Source organism: Rhodotorula graminis (genome assembly GCF_001329695.1).
Source record: "Rhodotorula graminis WP1 unplaced genomic scaffold RHOBAscaffold_10, whole genome shotgun sequence".
In the NCBI taxonomy this organism is placed as follows: domain Eukaryota; kingdom Fungi; phylum Basidiomycota; class Microbotryomycetes; order Sporidiobolales; family Sporidiobolaceae; genus Rhodotorula; species Rhodotorula graminis.
The window spans coordinates 464,478-480,855 of record NW_017264937.1 but is presented as its reverse complement, the minus strand read 5'-3'; the positions used below and the strand labels follow the sequence as shown (position 1 = coordinate 480,855).

The following is a 16,378-nucleotide window of genomic DNA, read 5'->3' as shown; positions in this document are numbered from 1 at the left end:
CGACTGGCGCGAGGCGAAGGAGGAGGACGAGGGAGCACGACGACGCGCGGCGGTCGCCTCGGCGGGCGCGAACGCGGCGGCTCGTCGTCGAGCTCGCTCTCGTGCGACGACAGCGAGCCGAGGCTCGACTCGACCGAGAGGCCCGAGGGCGTGCGAGCGCCGCTGCTGCCACGCCCGAGCCCGAGCGGCGACGGACCCGGCCTCGCCGGCGACCTGCCCCTGCCCCTCCCTGCTGCCGCCGACCCGCTCTGCTGCCGCGTCGACACGTGCCCGCTCCTCGACGACGACGAGCCACCGCCGCCGGCCGAGGAGCTTGCGCGCGCCGGCCCCGCGCCGGTCATGCCGAGCGCGAGCAGCCTCGCGACGCGGTCCCAGAACCGGGCGCCCTTGCGCGCCTTGGCCTCGGCGTCGCGCACGCGGGCCTCCTTGGCCGCTCGACGGGCCTCCCAACGCTCGCGGCGCGCGCGCTGCGCCTCGACGAGGTCGCGGTACTCGGCACGAGCTGGCCCGAACCGCCGCCCTCGAGGGTCGAGCAGCTCGTCTGCTGCGTCGACGAGAGCCGACTCGTCCTCGTCGTCGCTGTCGTCCTCGTCGTCGGGCGACGCGTACGCCGCGCCCGAGCGCAGGAAGTCCTGGAACGACAGGCTCGCGCCGGACCGAGTGCGGCGCAGGCCGCGCTGCGACGTCGTGCGGACCCAGAGCGGGTTTGGGCTGAACTTGGACGGCGGCTGGAGCGGAGCATAGATCGAGGAACAGGGTGACGACGATCGAGAGGCGCCGTACGAGGCGGGCGACGACGACAGGGCTTGCGACGACGGGTGGAGGTGCGCGAACGAGGTGCCGCTGCGGTGCGACGACGATATGGACGTGCGGCGAGATCTCGAGGCGGGAGAGGCGGACCGCGAGGGCCCGGCGGCAGGGGTGACGGCGGCGACGAGGAGGTCCGAGGGTGCCGAGATGGGTCGGGGCTGAGCGGAGAGGAGGGACGTCCGCTCATGCGGCGGCGGCGGGTGGAATAGGTCGGCATGGACGTGGCGGTGACGATGTGGTCGAGACGACGACCGGATCCCGCCCGAGATCCGCACCGTCTCGCCGAAGCTGATGCGCTGGAGGACGGCCGGCGCGAGGTCGGCGGGAAGGTCGAGCGTGCCGCCCTGCTCGAGCGTCTGGGCCGCCGCCGCGACGAGCGCATCGTTCTGCTCGTCGTCGCTAAAGTGCAGGTCCCGCTGCGCCGCCTCGCTGTGCCCTTCTGGCGAGCTTGCGGCCGACAGCAAGGCTCGACCCTCGTCCGCCTCGTCGCCGACAGCGACGCCGTCCGCCTCTGGCTCCTCCCCGACCGCCGCGTCCGGGTGCAAGTCGGGCTCGTCGAGGTCGTCGAAGTCGCTGGACGGCAGGGTGGGCAGAGAGTCGAGAGGTCTGACGTCGGCGGACGAGGAGGGGGAGGGTGCGGGAACTGCGGCGAGTCGAGCGAGGCGCGCTTCTGCTAGGGCAAGCGGGTCAGAAGAGGGCCATCTGCGAGAGTCAGGCGGTGCGGCGCACCTAAGCGGTCGATGTGCTCCTCGCCCTGCGTCTTGATCGCCCACTCGATCGACTGGCCGTCGACGTCGACGCCCTCGGGCCCCTCGGCGGGCCATGCTGCTTGCGCCGGCGCATCTTGCAGCTCTTGTGGCTCGGCGTGGCTGAACCGCGTCGGGAACTGGGGCGGCGGAGGAGGGAGGAGCGGCATCCGACGCGGACGGTGGGGCGGGGACGACTTGGCGGGCGAGAGTGGTGCGGCGACGAGGTGCGGATGGGCGAGCTGGGGCGCTTCAGCAGGCTGCGCTCGGCATGGCTCGAGTCGAGGCGGTCGCGGGTCGAGGGAAGGACGAGGGTCCGAGTTCCGCAGCGCCTCGCTCTCTCTCGTCGCCGCTCTGGCAAGTCGACGATGACGAGACGGATTGATGCAGAATCGGATGCGCACTACAGCCCACAGAGCACTACAGTCTATCACAGCTCAATCTGGGAGCTCATGCCCTCGCCGTCCCCCTCCTCGTGCTGCTGCTCCTCCCACGCTCGACCTCCTCCGCCTCGACCTCGACCACCTCGGTCGCCCGTCCTCGCCCGAGCGGCGCCGTGCCGTCGACGACGGCGTCGTACGTCGGCGGCGTCTCGCCCGCAGGCGTCGTCTCGCCCGCAATGAGGCGCGCGAGGAGGAGGTTCTGCTCGAGCGTCGCAATCGGCGCCGCCGTCGACGAGTGCGAGCGGTGCGTCGTCGACGAGCCCATACCGATGTGCATGTTGGCGGCGCGTGTTGGCGGAGGAGGGTGCGAGGCGCCGCAGTCGTGGGTCGCGCCGCGGCTGCTGGCGTTGTTGCGCGACGAGCGGGACGACGAGCCGGACGGGCCGGCCAGCGAGGGCGTCGCGTCCGAGTACGCCGGCAGGATGTTCTGGGCGAGGCGGCACGAGAGCATGACGGCGCCGGCTTCGACGACGATGTCCCACAGCTGCAGAGACGCGAAAGGTCAGAGCGTGACGAGGGTGCGAGCGAGAGAGGGTCGGGGCGCACCTTGCGGTTGCCCTTCGAGTCGAGGTAGTCGTCGTCGCCGCGCTCGACGCGCATCATGATCTTGAGCGTGTGCGAGATCGAGATGTTGGACTTCTCGTGGTGCGTGCTGACGCAGAGCTTCGAGCTGCAGTCGGGCAGCTGGAGGAGGCCGTCGAGGTGCCACGGGCCGATCGGGTCGAGCAGCGACGGCGTGTCGTCTGCGAGCAAGAAATAGAGAGAGTCAGTGCCCGACCGCACAGAGGAAAAGGCGAAAAAAGAGCGGACCGTCCGAGGAAGAGGCGTTGATGAAGAACTCGCGCAGAGGGTGGTTGAGGAGGACGTCCGGGTCGTCGGACAGGATTGGCAGAAGCGGCTCCTTCGGGTCCTTGTTCTCGATGCGCAGGAGCTGGAAGCGCTTGGGCGTCTCGTGGCGAGTGAGCTTGCGACCCGAGTTGACTGCTCGAGGAAGGAGGTCAGCAAGGTGGAGGCGAGGAAAGGGAGACAGAGAGAGGGAGAGAGAGGGACGCACCCGAGGCAAAGTAGCTCGTCTTCTGCTCAAGCTGGGCCGTGACGCGGTACAGCCGGATCTTGGCGAGCGGGTTGAGCCGGATGCTGATTGGGATCTGGCCGCCGATAGGGAAGCTCTGCGGGTTGTCGCGACGCCGAGTGAGCGAGATCCAGGAAGAGGAGGGAGGGAGAGGGAGGGCAGGAGAGAGAGGGCAGGGGACGCACCTTGCCGCTCAGCGCCACGTGGTACTTGACCTGCGTCTCCCAGAAGCGCTCGACGACGATGCTCTCGCTCTCCTCCGTGTCCTCCTCGCCGGGCGTCGTGACGAGCGTCACCTCGGTCGAGCTCGTGAGGTTGGTCGTGAGGGCGCCCGCCCGGTGGACCGTCGCCTTGAGCGTGTACCCGACGTGGCCAAACTCGCACGTCAGGCTCGGCGGCAGCGTCGCCGGGACCGTGATCGAGATCGGGTACGTGTAGGTGCCCGCCTTGAACTCCTTCCACCCGTCGCCGACCACCTCGGACCCGCCGGCGCCGTGCCGGTCCTCGTCCGAGCCGTCGCGCTCGCCGTGGCTCGAGTGGTGCCCGACGACGAGCGCGTCTCGGAGCGCCTTGAGCGCCGTCTTGCGCCCACGCGACTGGCTGCGCATGCGCGACGACGACGACCCGGCACGAGCGTCGGGGCTGCTCGTCCGCCGCGCGACGACGGGCGCGTGCGCCTCGTCGACGGCGGCCGCGTTGCCGTTGCCGTTGCCGTTGCGCGCACGGCTCGAGCTCTTGCCGCGCAGGACCTCGGTGATGCCGCTCAGGGTGAAGCGCGCGCCGCGAGAGGCAGACCGCCCGCCGCCGCCGGCGCCACCGCTGCCGCCGCTCGAGCCCGAGTTGCTCTTGAGCGCGCTCGGCAGGGCCGACGGACGCTCCGTGTTGCTCGACAGCCGGCGCGTCGTCGCGGCCGAGGACGACGAGGTGCGGCGGCGGCGGTCCGTGCCCGTCGCGCTCGCCGGTGCGGGCGCCATCGACTGGCGCGACTGGAACGTCATGCCGGCGACGGCGCTCGTCGCGCCATCGACGCCGTCCGTCGCGCCGCTGGCGCTCGACGACTGGCGGTCGGGCGACCGCCCACGGCCGAAGCTCGACGCGGTCGAGCCAGGGACGGGCGCGCTCTGCCACCCCGGGCCGTGACGCTCGGGATCCGACGACAGCGACGCCGTGTTGGACGTGCCCGTGCCCGACGACAGCTGGCGGTCGAGCGGAGGACGGTCGGTGCCGCTCGAGTGCGCCGACGAGACCGTCTCGGTCGAGTCGTGCGAGAGGCGGCTCGCTCGAGTCGTCGTGCGGGCGAGCGGGAGGTGGTTAGACGAGCTGGACGGCGACTCGACGGGCGACGTGATCGGGTTCGAGGTGGCGAGAGGCGAGCGGGACGGCGTGGGCGAGCGCTCGAGACGGTGGTGGGTGCCGCGGAACGCGGTCGACAGGCCCGAGCCGAGGTCGAGCGTGTCGACCGAGTGGTTGCTCGATACAGGGTGGTGCATGGGCGATCCAGGTGCCGAGTCGACGGCGACCTCGTAGCTCGGCGCCGCCTCGCCAGGGAGGACGGGCGGGATGCGGTGGTCGCCGAGGTCCTCCTCCGACGAGATACGCGACAGGCCGGGCGCACGTGCGACCTCGGGCGCGTGCTGGTGCAGAGGTACAGGCGCCAACTCGTGCTGCTGGAGGACGCTGTCGCGCGGGTACGAGCGGCCCTGGCTGACCTGGCGGCCGGGAACGACGCTCGCGGCGCGCCTCGTCGACCTGCCGCGCGACTCGTCGCCGTGGTCGCCTGCGCCTGGCCCGATCGACGCCGCACGACGCTGCATCGACGCCGACGAGGCCGAGAAGAACGACTGGGTGACGTTGATGAGCTGCGTCTCCTCCATAACGTCGAGGCGACGGGGGCCGATACCTGTGAAGGGACGTTCCCGGTGAGCTCTCTGCGCCTCGTCTCGCTGCAAGGAGGCCAAGGAGAGAGGGAGGGGAAGGAGAGACGCACCCTCGGGCCAGTCGGTCCTCGCCGTGCCCTTGAAGCGGACCGAGATGTCCTTGATGCGGGTCGGCTTGGACAGGTGGACGGTGAGGAGGCCGCGCAAGAGTGCCGGTGGCGGCTCGTCGAGGTCCTCGCGCTCGTCGCGCTGGTGCTGGAGGGCGAGCTGGGCGTCGGTCATGTCGCGCACGAGGCTGCCGTCGCGCCCTCGCGAGAGGCTGTGGGTGCGGTTGCCGGTCGGGGTCGGCTGGCGGGTGCGCGAGTGGCTGCGCCCTCGGCTGTTGGGCGGGATGAACTCGTCGGTGCCCTGCTGGGCGAGCTCGCCGAGCCGACCGCGCGGTGCGGGCGAGGCGGCGCGCGAGCCTGGCCGCGATAGCGACGCCGCTCGCGAGCCGCGGTCGCGGTCGGGCGACGGGTGGCGCGACTGGCTCGGGCTGTCGACGGTGGCACTGGCGGTGGGGCCGGCGTTGGTGGGCGTGTTGGCGGCGTTGGCGGCACGTTGAGCGGCGCGGCGCTGCCTCTGGCGAGCGCGCTCCCAGTCGAGGCCGCCGACGAGGAAGACGCACGGCTCGGTGAGGCGCAAGCTGGCGCTCGACATGGTGCGAGTCGGGCACCGGCTAGGCGGCTGGGCGGCGGAGCGAGGGGGAGAGGCGCGGGTGGGTGGGAAAGGGTCGGACGGGGGCGGGGGGGCGCGATCGAACGCTCGCGAGGCGAGTGACGGCGGCCGCGCTGTGCTGCAGTGTGCGCCCGAGGTCTATCGAGCGCGCGAGTAGCCTCGCAGCTGACGAGGTCGTCGAGCGGTGAGATGCGGAGGGCCGGGTCAATCTCTCCCTCACGGCGAAGTCCGGCAGCGGGGAGGGCAAACAGCTCGCTCGCGTTGCTCACCGCCCTCGTCGCCAGCTAGTACAAGTCGTGCAGCGCGTCGTCGTCCAGCACGACCGGCGCATCCTCCCCCTCCTCCAGGTCCTCGAGGTCGACCTCGTCCTCGTCCCGCTTGGACCGCCCGCTCGCCGACAGGTACTTGGCCCGGCTCCCACGAATCACGCCCAAATCCCACCCGAACTTCGCCGTCGTCAACTTAGCGACAGCGTCCCACCGCTTGACGACCTCGCGCCAGACGCCCGCGACGGCCTCGTCCTGGGCGCCCAGCTCCTCCCACGACGGCGCGCGTCCGATAGCGCGTCCGACAGGTGCCCGAGCGACTCGACGAGGTGCTGCTCCAGTGACGGGAGCTGTGTCGCGAAGAACGACTCGTCGAGGAAGTCGACCTGGGCGAGGAAGGTCGACAGGAACGAGGCGAAGAGGGGGAGCGCCGAGTCGGCGGGGAGGTCGCGAGTGTACGGCGATGCGGCGTCTCGGCGAGAGGAAGGTCGTGCGAGGGTCGAGGCGCGGCAGACGAGGGCGAAGAGGGCCTTGTAGGTCGACAGGGACGAGTAGTTGTGCACGAGGGTGAAGAGGACGAAGGCGAGTTGCAGCTCGGCGAGGAGCTCCTTCGGGTCTGTTGCAGGACACGAGTCAAATAAAGGTCGAGGAGAGATGGGGAAAGAGAGAGCGTGCGCACCGCCACCAAGCTGCTCCTCGACGACCCTGCTCAGCTGCCAGCTCTTGTCCTTGCTCCACCTCGTGAGGTCGGCGCCGACCGCCCCTCCTGGCCAGCTCCGCTTGTCGTCAAAGCGCACAAATTCGAGCAGGCCCGAGTCTGCGGGTGCCGCCGCGCCGTCCTCGCCCTCCTCGTCGACGACCTCGCCCACCTCGGGCTCGTCCTCGCGCGCCTTGCCCCACGTCCTCCTCGCGCTCGACCCGCCCTGCACCGCACCCGCCTCGTCCTGCGAGCTGCCCACGAGCGCGTCGCACGTCGCGCACGCCTGCTCGTCGAGCCCGACGACCCTCGCGAGCGTGTCCTCGGTCACGAACCCGGCGAGCGCCGCCCACTGGTCGCGCAGCTCGTCGGCCGGGTACGCCGCGAGGCTCTTGTCGAGGCTCTGGAGGTACTCCTCAGAGATGACCGTGTCGCGCGCGACGTCGGCGTGCGCCTGCCGGGTCGTGCGCCTGCGCCTGGTCGACGAGCCGGCCGCCGGTCCACGCTTGAGCTCCTCGCGGGCGTTGTCCCACTCGAGGACGACGCGCTCGCTTTTGCGGAAGAAGCGCAGGAGGGCATGCCGTGCGCCGACACCTTGTGCGGTCGAGGCGGGGTCGGTGGTCGGGAGGGACGAGGAGGACGAGGTGGGGGCGGCGGAGAAGACGAAGAAGTGCAGGCCGGCGGGGAGGAACTTGACGCCCTGTTGTGCTCGATTTGGTCAACTTGCGCTCAAGCCCACCGCGCCTGCTGGAGGCGAGGGACGAGGGAGAGAGGGGGCGCACCGAGAAGCGGTCGAGGACCCAGAGCCGGCCGTCGAACCCGAACTCAGACCCGCGAGGGAGGCCTGTGAGCACCAGGAGAGCGTCCTGGGACAGCTTGGCGGCCCACTTATCCATGCTGAGCGAGAGCGAGCAGGAGGTGGAGGAGCGAGAGACGGACTTCATCAGTTGACCCTCTTTTCTCACGTCGTCCTCGTCGAGTGGCATCTGCTAGCCCTCCAGACGCTCCTTCCGCCCTGCACATACACGGAGGAGCCGCAGGCGTCCTGCCCTGCCGGCCTCCAGAGCCTCCCTGTCGACCTTCTCCTCGTCAACCCTCAGGCAGGCTGAGAGCGACGGCGAGGGGAGAGGGCGAGCGAGCAGTAGGTGTGCGCGAGGGCGGGCGAGCTTGTAGCACTGGAGCGTGTGCAACTGAGAGGCGGGGCATCTTTCCTCACCTCCTTCGCGACGAGAGCGACGAGAACTGCTCGCTCTCGCTCTCTTCTGCTGTGCCGACCGACCGCGAGACGTGACACAGATCTACGATGCAGGTTCTAGATGGCGAGGAGCAACAGAGAGTACAACAAAGGATGCGCAGAGAACCGGTACGACAGGGAGATGCGCTCGAGCCGAGAACCTCCTCCTCCTCCTCCCCGCTCCTCCTCGCTCCTCGTCCTCGTCCGTCTCGCCCGAGCGAGGGTACGCTCAGAACGACAGGCCCATGCGCCTGCGGATCTCCTTGCCGACGGCGCGACGCTCCTCGCGCGCACCGCCGCGGCCGCTCGTCGGGTCGCCTTGGAGGATGCTCTGGTTCTCGTTGGCGCGGCGGACGAGGTACGGCAGGCCCTGCTCGAGCGAGGCGTAAGGCATGTACTTGACGACGAGCGGGGCGGCGGCCGGGTCGGACGAGGGGTGGATGAGGTCGATCAGGGTCTGGGTGAGGTTGTCGGACATGCCTGCGCGAGCGTAAAAAAGGTCGAGTCAGTGGCTGTGGCAGGCGAGAGAGAGAGAAAGGGAGAGAGAGAGACGAGGTGACGCACCCATAAGCTGGCCGAACGCGACGCGACCGCGCAGGCGCTCGTCGACGGCGAGCTTGCCGCCCTCCTCCTTGGCGAGCCCGTCGTCGCGCAGCGACTCGAGGAAGCGCTTCATGCTCGTGCCGTTGTGGCTCGCGAGCACGACGCCGACTCCGGCCTGGTTGACCGCCTGGTCGCCCTGCTTCTTGAGGTCCTGCACGAGCCGCTTCTCGAGGAGGGCGGCGCACTCGTCGTAGCACTTGTCCGTCTCGGCCTTCGAGCCCCACACGACGCACGGCACGCCGGACTCGAACGCCGGCAGCTTCTGGTGCCGGGCGCGCTCCGACTCCTGGTACGCGCCGCGAACGAGCTTGGCGCCGAACGAGTAGCCGTGCTCGTCGGCGTGGGCGAGGGCGGCGGCGATGCGCGTCGGCGCGTCGCGCAGGTAGCACTGGTACGTGTTGTAGACGACGGGCGCCGACGGGGCGCTCGAGACGGGCGTCGACGGGCGGACCTTGTTGAACTCCTCGCTGAGGAGGTCGACGTAGCGGTCGATGGCCGGCTGGAACCACGACTGCTCGGCGTCGACGAGGAGGCGCAGGTTGTGCGTCTGCGCCTCGTCAGCCACCTTGCGCAGACCGTCGTACAGCTTGTCGAGGAGCTCGTGGTCCTCTGACGAGAGCTCGGGCGAGTGCGGGAACAGGGTCGACGACGAGAGGCGGCCGCCGCGCGCGATCGTCGAGTCGCTCGCGAGCGCGAGCGAGGCACGGGCGAGGACCGACGCGTCGTAGATGAGGCCCGACAGTTTGATGGCGAACAGGGCAGGCTTGATGGTACCGACCGACTCGGCCGCCGCCGGCGTGAGCTTGGCCGCCTGCGAGACGGCGTAGGTGATCTCGGTCATGGCGGCCTGGTCGATGCCGCCGCCGCTCTTGGCCGAGCCGAGAGGCGCCTCGGCGCTGTAGTTGAGCATGACGCCGACCTGTCGAGGGAGGAGCAAGTCAGGACTCGCCGTTTGGGAAGGTCACGAGGAGAGGTAAACGAGGACGCACGCCGCGGTTAGCGTACTTCTGCACCTGCTCGGTGCAGCCAGGGACCGACTCGCCGCCGACAAAAACGCGGTAGAACGTGTTGTCCATGCCCTGCAGTTACCGACACGAGTCAGAGGGGGCCTTCTCAAGAAAGGGCGAGGAGAGGGGACGTACCGCCGCAAAGACGGCCCAGACGGCGGGACCGAGGACAGGGACGTTCTCGTGGGCCCACTGGAGCTTTCCGACCATCCACGGGCCCATCTGGACGAGGAGCGACTGCTCCGAGACGGCGTAGACGACCCACTGGCGCACGAGGTCGGGGACGGACGCCGCGGTGAGGTGGGCCGTCGTGCGCCCGAGGATGGCCGGGTCGAGTGCCGAGAGCGGGTCGTTCGGGTTGGCGAGGAGCAGGGGCCTGTCGGCGTCGGCGTCGGACGAACCGGTCGCGGCGAGGTATGCCGTCGCGGCGAGGGCGGCGGCTCCCGCACCGGCGAACAGGCGCCGGTTCGACTTGGGCGCGCTCTTGAAGCCCTCGGCGGGGCCTGCGGCGGGGCTCGAGGCGAACGAGTGGGTCGTGCGAGGCGACCTGGACGAGTGCAGCCGACGAGCGCCGGGGCGGGCGCACTTGAGCGGCGCGGCGGCGGCTTGGCGGGTGAGGCCGCGCAGCTCGAGGAAGGTCGTGCGAGTGGCCATGCGGGGCGGGTGTCGGCTGGGCTTGCGGCGAGTGTTCGGGCGAGGAGAGGGCGAGAGATTGGAGGTGGGGGCGGTGCCGCGAGGAGGAGGGCGAGCGCTGCAGGTGTGCTGGGAGGGTGCTCGGCGGTGGGTGTCGGTCGTCGGTCGTGTGCGCAGGCAGAGGAGGCGGTCAAGAGGAGAGGGAGACGCAGCGCGAGGTTCGGCGCCCGTCGTCGAATCGGCCAAGGGAGCCGAAGAGAGCCGCTCCTCGCTGTGTCTCAGAGTTCTACTTCCGACGAGAGCCTTTCACGGCTCGCCGTGTTCTCTGCCCAGCTCTCGGCACCAATCGCAGCCAAGATAGGGCGCCACCCACACGCGTCACTCGTGGAGAAGGACGAGGCGCCGCAGAGCGCTCTCGGACCTCTCATCTCTCGCTCGGACGACGAGGAAGTGAACGACTGCTTGACAAAGGGGGGAGGAGCGCAAGAGAAGGGGGAGAGCACAACGAGGGCGAGTCGGGTAACGTGGAAGAGCGAGAGAGAGAGAGGGAGGAGGGAGGAGGAAAGGAGAGGGAGGGTATGGGTCGTCTCGAGGGAAGGTCGTCAAAGGTCGCGCCGCCGCCGTCGCCGCTCAGTGCTGCTGCTGCATGCCGTTGTGGAGGTGCTGCTGCTCCTCGGCGGCGTACCCGCCCGGCGTGAGGTTCGGGTGCATGGCGCCGTGCTGGCTCATGCTGAGCTGCTGCTGCTGCTGGGGCGGCGGCGTCCCGCTCGTCTGCGCCTGCGCGAGTCGCGCCTCGAGGTTGCGCAGCACCTCCTCGCGCGCGAGGAGCTCCTGGCGCTTCTCGGCGAGCTCGCGCTGCGAGCGGAGCTCGAGGTCGCGAAGCTGCTGCTCTGCGAGCGCGACAAGGGGGAAGAGTCAGGACGACGTCGACGGCGACGGCAGGGACGATGTAGGAAGAGAGCAGGGACGCACCCTCGCGACGGAGCTGGTCCTCCTTGAGGCGCACCGACTGCGTCGCCATGTCCTCGGGAAGGACGGACCCATCCTGGTCCGCCGAGTAGTCGGGACCGCCGGCGTCGCCCACCATGCTCCTGGACAGTTTTTCCGTACGATACATCTCGTAGAGATGGTCTATTTTGATGCAGAACGGTCCAGGGCAAAGCCAGGGCGAGTCGGGGCAAGTTAAGGCGAGTTTGGGGAGGAGGAGGGGGGTCGGCGGGGGCAAAGAGAGTCAGTGACCGTCCCACGGGCTTGTGAGTGAGACGGGACGCACCGTGCTGTCATTGGGAACGTGCAGGATAGTCGTGCGAGGGTCGAGAGGTAGAGAGAGGGCGAGGAGAGGTCGAGGGGAAGGGAGGAAGGCAAGGTCAGGGCTTTGACCTCGTGACGCAGAGAAACGTGGCGACGCACCGTGATCTCCTTGAGGTCGGTCAAGTGGGTCGACAGGAGGGCGTTGCGCAGGCGCTGAAAGTCGCTGTGCTGCGGGTTGTCGACCTCGACGAGGCCCCAAGGGTACCTCCTCGCGCGGATCGGCTCGCCGTTGACCTCGACCTCGTCCTCGGACCCGACGATGGCGAACGGCATGAGGGCACGCAGCTCGCTGTTGTCCTGGATCGTCTCCTCGTCGTCCTCCTCGGCGTCGTACGGGAAGTTGTAGACCGGGATGCTGTAGTGCTCGATGTCCTCCATGACGCGGCGCTTGAAGCCCTGGAGCTCGCTCGGCGTGAGCGTGTCCGACTTGCCGATGACGGGGATGACGTTGACGCGAGGCGAGAGGCGGCGCATGAGCTCGATGTCGAGCTCGCGCAGGCTGCGGGCAGGATGAGGGGGGCAAGGTCAGTGAGGGCTCGCGCCGAGTCTCGAGAGGCGCCGAGAGTGGACGTACGCATGACCGGTCGGCGTGATGAAGTAGAGGAGGGCGTGCACGCGGTTGTCGCGGAAGCGCGGGTTGCGCTTGATCCGGCTCTCCTCGGCGAGGATATCGTCGTACTGGCGCTCGAGGTAGCCCATGATCTCGTTGAACCTGCGGCCATGCGTCATGTCAGTTCTCGCTCGTCGTCGAGTGTGAGGGGGAGGTGGACGCACGTGAACTCGTTGTCGATCTGGTCGCCAAAGCCGGGCGTGTCGACGACCGTGAGCGAGATGCGCACGCCGTCCTCCTCGAGCTCTGCAGGCGTGTCCGGTGTAAGCTCACGACGCACGCCTTGGTCTTCTCGACGCTACGGTGACTGCAGGAAGGACAAGGGAGCGCGGGCTCACCGACGTTGACCGGGTTGATCTTGATGCCGTCCTCGAGGTGGGCCATTTCCGGCGCGACGGGCGCCTTGTGCGCGATGACGGGCGTCTCGCACAGCGTGTTGACAAAAGTCGTGCGACCGGTGCCCGACTGGCCTGCGAGTTGCGGGCGCGACAGAGGGAGTTAGCGCTTGTGACCAGGAGGATGGGGGCGTAGAGGGAGAGGTAGCTCGGACGCACCGACCACGAGAAGCGTGAACTGGACGCCCTTCTTGACGGCCTTCCTGCGCGCGGCAAAGGACGAGCCGGGACCTGCCATGGTGAGGTAGATCGCTGGCCTGGCTGCAAGGAGAAGAGGAGGAGGCGACGACGAGGTGAGCGAGGTAGGCTCGACAGGGCGGGTCGAGACGCCATGCTAGACCTCCGAACAGAGGTCTCTGCGGCCCATCTGGCCCTCCAACAAGCTCGCCCGGCCGTCTACTCGACGAGGGAGGGTGCGTGTGGAGCCGGGGTCCTCGTCGCCTGCCGCTCGACGACGGTGACGGCGGCGCAGAGGAGAGGGGACTCACTGCTAGAGGTGTACGAGCTGGTCTGGTGCGAGACTGCTCGGCTGCAGCTGCTCTGGCGGTCGTCGAGAGCGGTGTGGACGCGACCTTGCTCCGCTCCGCTTCCTCGCTCGAGAGGCCCCGCCGTCGCACGTCTCGCTGCCGCAGAAACCCTCTCGACACGACGAGGCCAGGACGCAGTCGAACGTGCGATTTTGCAAGGTGCAGTGAACCCAAGAGAGACAGAGCACGAGGGAAATCTAGACAACAAGGGAGAGCCAGCTCTATCCTCCTCCTCCTCCGGCCAACGACGACGACGCCGGCGACGACCCGGTCCCACACGACCGACACACCGACCCTGCAACGCTCACTGCGCCGCCTCGGCCGCCTTGCGCTTGATGAGGTTGAGCGCCGAGCCCTCGCGGATCCACTCGACCTGGTCGCGACTGAGGCCGTGCACCGTCTCGATGCGCGTCTCCTTGCCGTCCTTGCCCTTGACGACGACGTGCACGCTCGCGTCGAGGTCGCCGCGAAGGAGCGCGTCGAGGCCCTCGGTGCGCACCGAGTTTCCGGCGCTCACGAGCGCATAGTCGGCCTCGTTGGCGAAAGTGAGCGGGAGGACGCCCTGCTTGGTGAGGTTGGTGCGGTGGATGCGCGCGAACGAGCGCGCGAGGATGACCTTGCAGTTGAGGAACCGAGGCTGGAGCGAGGCGTGCTCGCGAGCCGAGCCCTCGCCGTAGTTGTGCTGCGCGGACGAGGTCGAGAGCTCGTCAGGATCCTGGGGCGCCTCGAGTCGTAGGGAGGGAAGAGGAGGGACGTACGTCGGTGACGATCATCCAGGGCTGACCGCGAGCCTTGTACTTCTTGGCGACCTCGGGGATGGTGCCCTCCTCGCCCGTTTCGAAGTCAATCGCCGAGTTGACCCGCTCCGTCTCGTCGTTGGTCGCGCCGATGAGCGTGTTCTCGCTGCGGGTACATGTCGGTCAGTGACTCGTCCTGGAGTGGACGGGCCGACGAGGAGGAGAGGGAGAAGGAGGAGGAGGAGGACGCACGCGAGGTTGGAGAGGTGGCCCTTGTACTTGAGCCACTTGCCCGCCGCCGAGATCTCGTCGGTCGTGCACTTGCCGCGGATGCGCAACAGGCAGCGCAGGTCCTCGAACTCGAGCTTCTTGGCCGGGTTGGTGAACTCGGCGGCCGTAAAGTGCGGGTCGAACGGCTCGAGGAGCTCGAGGCGGGTCGACGTCGGCGAGATGGCGAGAGGGGTCTCGGGAACGGGAGCAGGCGTCGCCTCGGGGAGGTAGGTCGTGTTGCCGGCGAGGTAGCCCTGCGGCGGGAGGCGGTCGCCCGTCGGCGGGTCGAACTTGAACGGGTTGCCCTCCGAGTCGAGGAGCGTGTCGTGCCGAGGGTCGAAGCTGAGCTTGCCCGAGAAGGCCTGCGTACAGTCGAGATGTCAGGACATGTACCACGAAGAGGCTAGGCGAGACTCGAGGCGCACCATGGCGGTGACGATGTCGGGCGAGGCGAGGAAGTTCATCGTGAGGCGGTTGCCGTCGTTGCGCGCCTTGAAGTTGCGGTTGAACGACGTCAAGATGGCTGCAGGACGCTCGACATCTCAGTCGACGAGTCGCAGGCCGGAACGAGGAAAGGGAGACCGAGGACGCACCGTTCTCCTCGCCCTTCTTCTCGGACCGCTCCCACTGACCGATGCAGGGCCCGCACGCGTTGGCGAGGACCTGCCCGCCGACCGCCTCGAGGTCGGCCTTGAGCCCGTCGCGCTCGATCGTCGCGTTGATGAGCTCTGAGCTGCGAGAGAGCGAGGGTCAGTCGACGGGCGCAAGAGGAGAGAGAGAGACCGAGAGAGCGAGAGCGGGGACGCACCCAGGCGTGACCATGAACGAGCTCTTGACCGACAGGCCCTTGGCCTTGGCCTGCCTCGCGATGCTCGCCGCACGAGCCATGTCCTCGTAGGACGAGTTGGTGCAGCTGCCGATGAGGGCCGCGCTCAGCTCGTCCTTCCACCCCTTCTCCTTGACGAGGTCGCCGAACCGGCCGAGCGGGGTGCTCAGGTCGGGCGTGAACGGCCCGTTGAGCTTGGGCTCGAGCGTCGCGAGGTCGATCGTGAGATGCTGGTCGTACTCGCACCCGGCGTCCGGGCTGAGGAGGCCCGCCGCCTGGGCATGGTCGGCGGCGTCGGCGACAGGGCCGCGGTTGGTCGCGTGCAGGTACTGGCGCATGTTGGCCGAGTACGGGAACGTCGACGTCGTCGCGCCCATCTCGGCGCCCATGTTGGCGATGGTCGCGAGGCCCGTCGCACCCATGCGCTCGACTCCCTCGCCGTAGTACTCGATGATGGAGCCCGTGCCGCCGCGGACCGAGAGACGGCCGACGACCTCGAGGATGACGTCCTTGGCCGAGCACCAGCCGGACAGCTCGCCCTTGAGCTCGACGCCGATCAACTTGGGCGCCTTGAGCTCCCACGGCGTCGCCGTCATGGCGTCGACGGCGTCGGCTCCTCCGACACCGATGGCGATGGCGCCGAGGCCGCCGGCGTTAGGCGTGTGCGAGTCGCAGCCGAGCATGAGGAGGCCCGGTGCCGAGTAGTCTGCGAAATGGGACAGGGGTCAGTGCGGGCTCGTCCACGACATGTCGCCGAGGGGTCGCCGTCCCGCCACCTCTTGCAGAGACGTCGAAAGCGAGGACGTACTCTCGAGGACGATCTGGTGGATGATGCCGCTGCCCGGGCCCCAGAACTCGATGCCGTACTTCTTGGACGCGCTCTCGAGGAAGTCGAACACCTCCTGGTTGCTCATGATTGAGCGCTGCGGGTCGAGAGGGTGCGAAGGTCAGTCCTCTATCGCTGAGAGTCTGTCTACGCCCCCCAGCTCTTCGCATTGCCGCGACGACGCTGGCGGAAGGGGAGGAAGGAGGGAAGGAGGAGCGACGCACCTTGAGGTCGGCTTCGGCGCCCTCGTACGCCGAGATGAGGTGGTCGCAGTGGATCGAGACAGGCACGGCAGTCGACTGGCGGCCACACGTCGAGAACTGGAGGATGGCCATCTGCGCCGAAGCATCTGCGAGCGAGGTGGTGGGACGTCAGGTCGTGCGGCTAGCGCGCCTCGACAGGGGGGGAGGGACTGGACGCACCTTGGAGAGCGACACGGTCGGGACGGAGCTTGAGGTGCTTCTCGCCGCGGATGGGGTCGCCGCCGGCGAGGCCTTCCTCGACGTCGACCAGGTGCGAGTACACAATCTTCTCGGCGAGCGACAGGGGGCGGTTGTTGAGGACCTGGCGGACCTTGGTGAGCTGCTCGAGCAAGCGCGGGTACGGCGGCGTGATGGCGCTGTAGCTCTTTTGAGGCGCGGGCGGGAACGACGACGAGCTGACCGGGGTGGCGAGCGAGCGCGACAGGCGCGGGACGCGCGACAGGGCGTGCTTGCAGAGCGGGAGCATGGCGGACCCGGGCGAGCTGGTGCGGCTGCTGCTGTGGCGGGC

General features: G+C 69.0%; 5 protein-coding genes across 5 annotated transcripts; all 5 read right to left on the bottom strand.

The window, feature by feature from the left end:
- Positions 1 to 2,584: 2,584 nt before the first annotated feature.
- Positions 2,585 to 5,230, bottom strand: RHOBADRAFT_16871 (uncharacterized protein; the record flags this gene model as incomplete). Its single annotated transcript, XM_018412341.1, has 6 exons — positions 2,585 to 2,742; positions 2,783 to 2,980; positions 3,054 to 3,168; positions 3,257 to 3,574; positions 4,592 to 4,971; positions 5,059 to 5,230. Coding segments are annotated over 6 exons (1,341 nt in total), but the record flags the coding sequence as incomplete, so codon positions are not given.
- Positions 5,231 to 5,751: 521 nt separating this feature from the next.
- On the bottom strand, positions 5,752 to 7,524 carry RHOBADRAFT_54834 (uncharacterized protein; the record flags this gene model as incomplete). The annotated part of the gene is made up of 4 exons (XM_018417524.1): positions 5,752 to 6,186; positions 6,258 to 6,547; positions 6,611 to 7,328; positions 7,411 to 7,524. 4 exons carry the CDS (start codon positions 7,522 to 7,524, stop codon positions 5,950 to 5,952), a joined length of 1,359 nt encoding a protein of 452 aa, XP_018269686.1. The 3' UTR covers positions 5,752 to 5,949.
- Positions 7,525 to 8,184: 660 nt separating this feature from the next.
- On the bottom strand, positions 8,185 to 8,976 carry RHOBADRAFT_7483 (uncharacterized protein; the record flags this gene model as incomplete). The annotated part of the gene is made up of 2 exons (XM_018419188.1): positions 8,185 to 8,342; positions 8,427 to 8,976. Coding segments are annotated over 2 exons (708 nt in total), but the record flags the coding sequence as incomplete, so codon positions are not given.
- A 1,759-nt stretch (positions 8,977 to 10,735) lies between these two features.
- Positions 10,736 to 12,659, bottom strand: RHOBADRAFT_32081 (uncharacterized protein; the record flags this gene model as incomplete). The annotated part of the gene is made up of 8 exons (XM_018413012.1): positions 10,736 to 10,995; positions 11,078 to 11,236; positions 11,379 to 11,382; positions 11,516 to 11,915; positions 11,991 to 12,128; positions 12,191 to 12,272; positions 12,365 to 12,496; positions 12,581 to 12,659. 8 exons carry the CDS (start codon positions 12,657 to 12,659, stop codon positions 10,736 to 10,738), a joined length of 1,254 nt encoding a protein of 417 aa, XP_018269684.1.
- Positions 12,660 to 13,079: 420 nt separating this feature from the next.
- Positions 13,080 to 16,336, bottom strand: RHOBADRAFT_38213 (uncharacterized protein; the record flags this gene model as incomplete). The annotated part of the gene is made up of 9 exons (XM_018413504.1): positions 13,080 to 13,630; positions 13,707 to 13,851; positions 13,938 to 14,317; positions 14,381 to 14,478; positions 14,549 to 14,688; positions 14,764 to 15,487; positions 15,590 to 15,704; positions 15,832 to 15,956; positions 16,030 to 16,336. 9 exons carry the CDS (start codon positions 16,334 to 16,336, stop codon positions 13,253 to 13,255), a joined length of 2,412 nt encoding a protein of 803 aa, XP_018269683.1. The 3' UTR covers positions 13,080 to 13,252.
- Between the last annotated feature and the right edge of the window lie 42 nt (positions 16,337 to 16,378).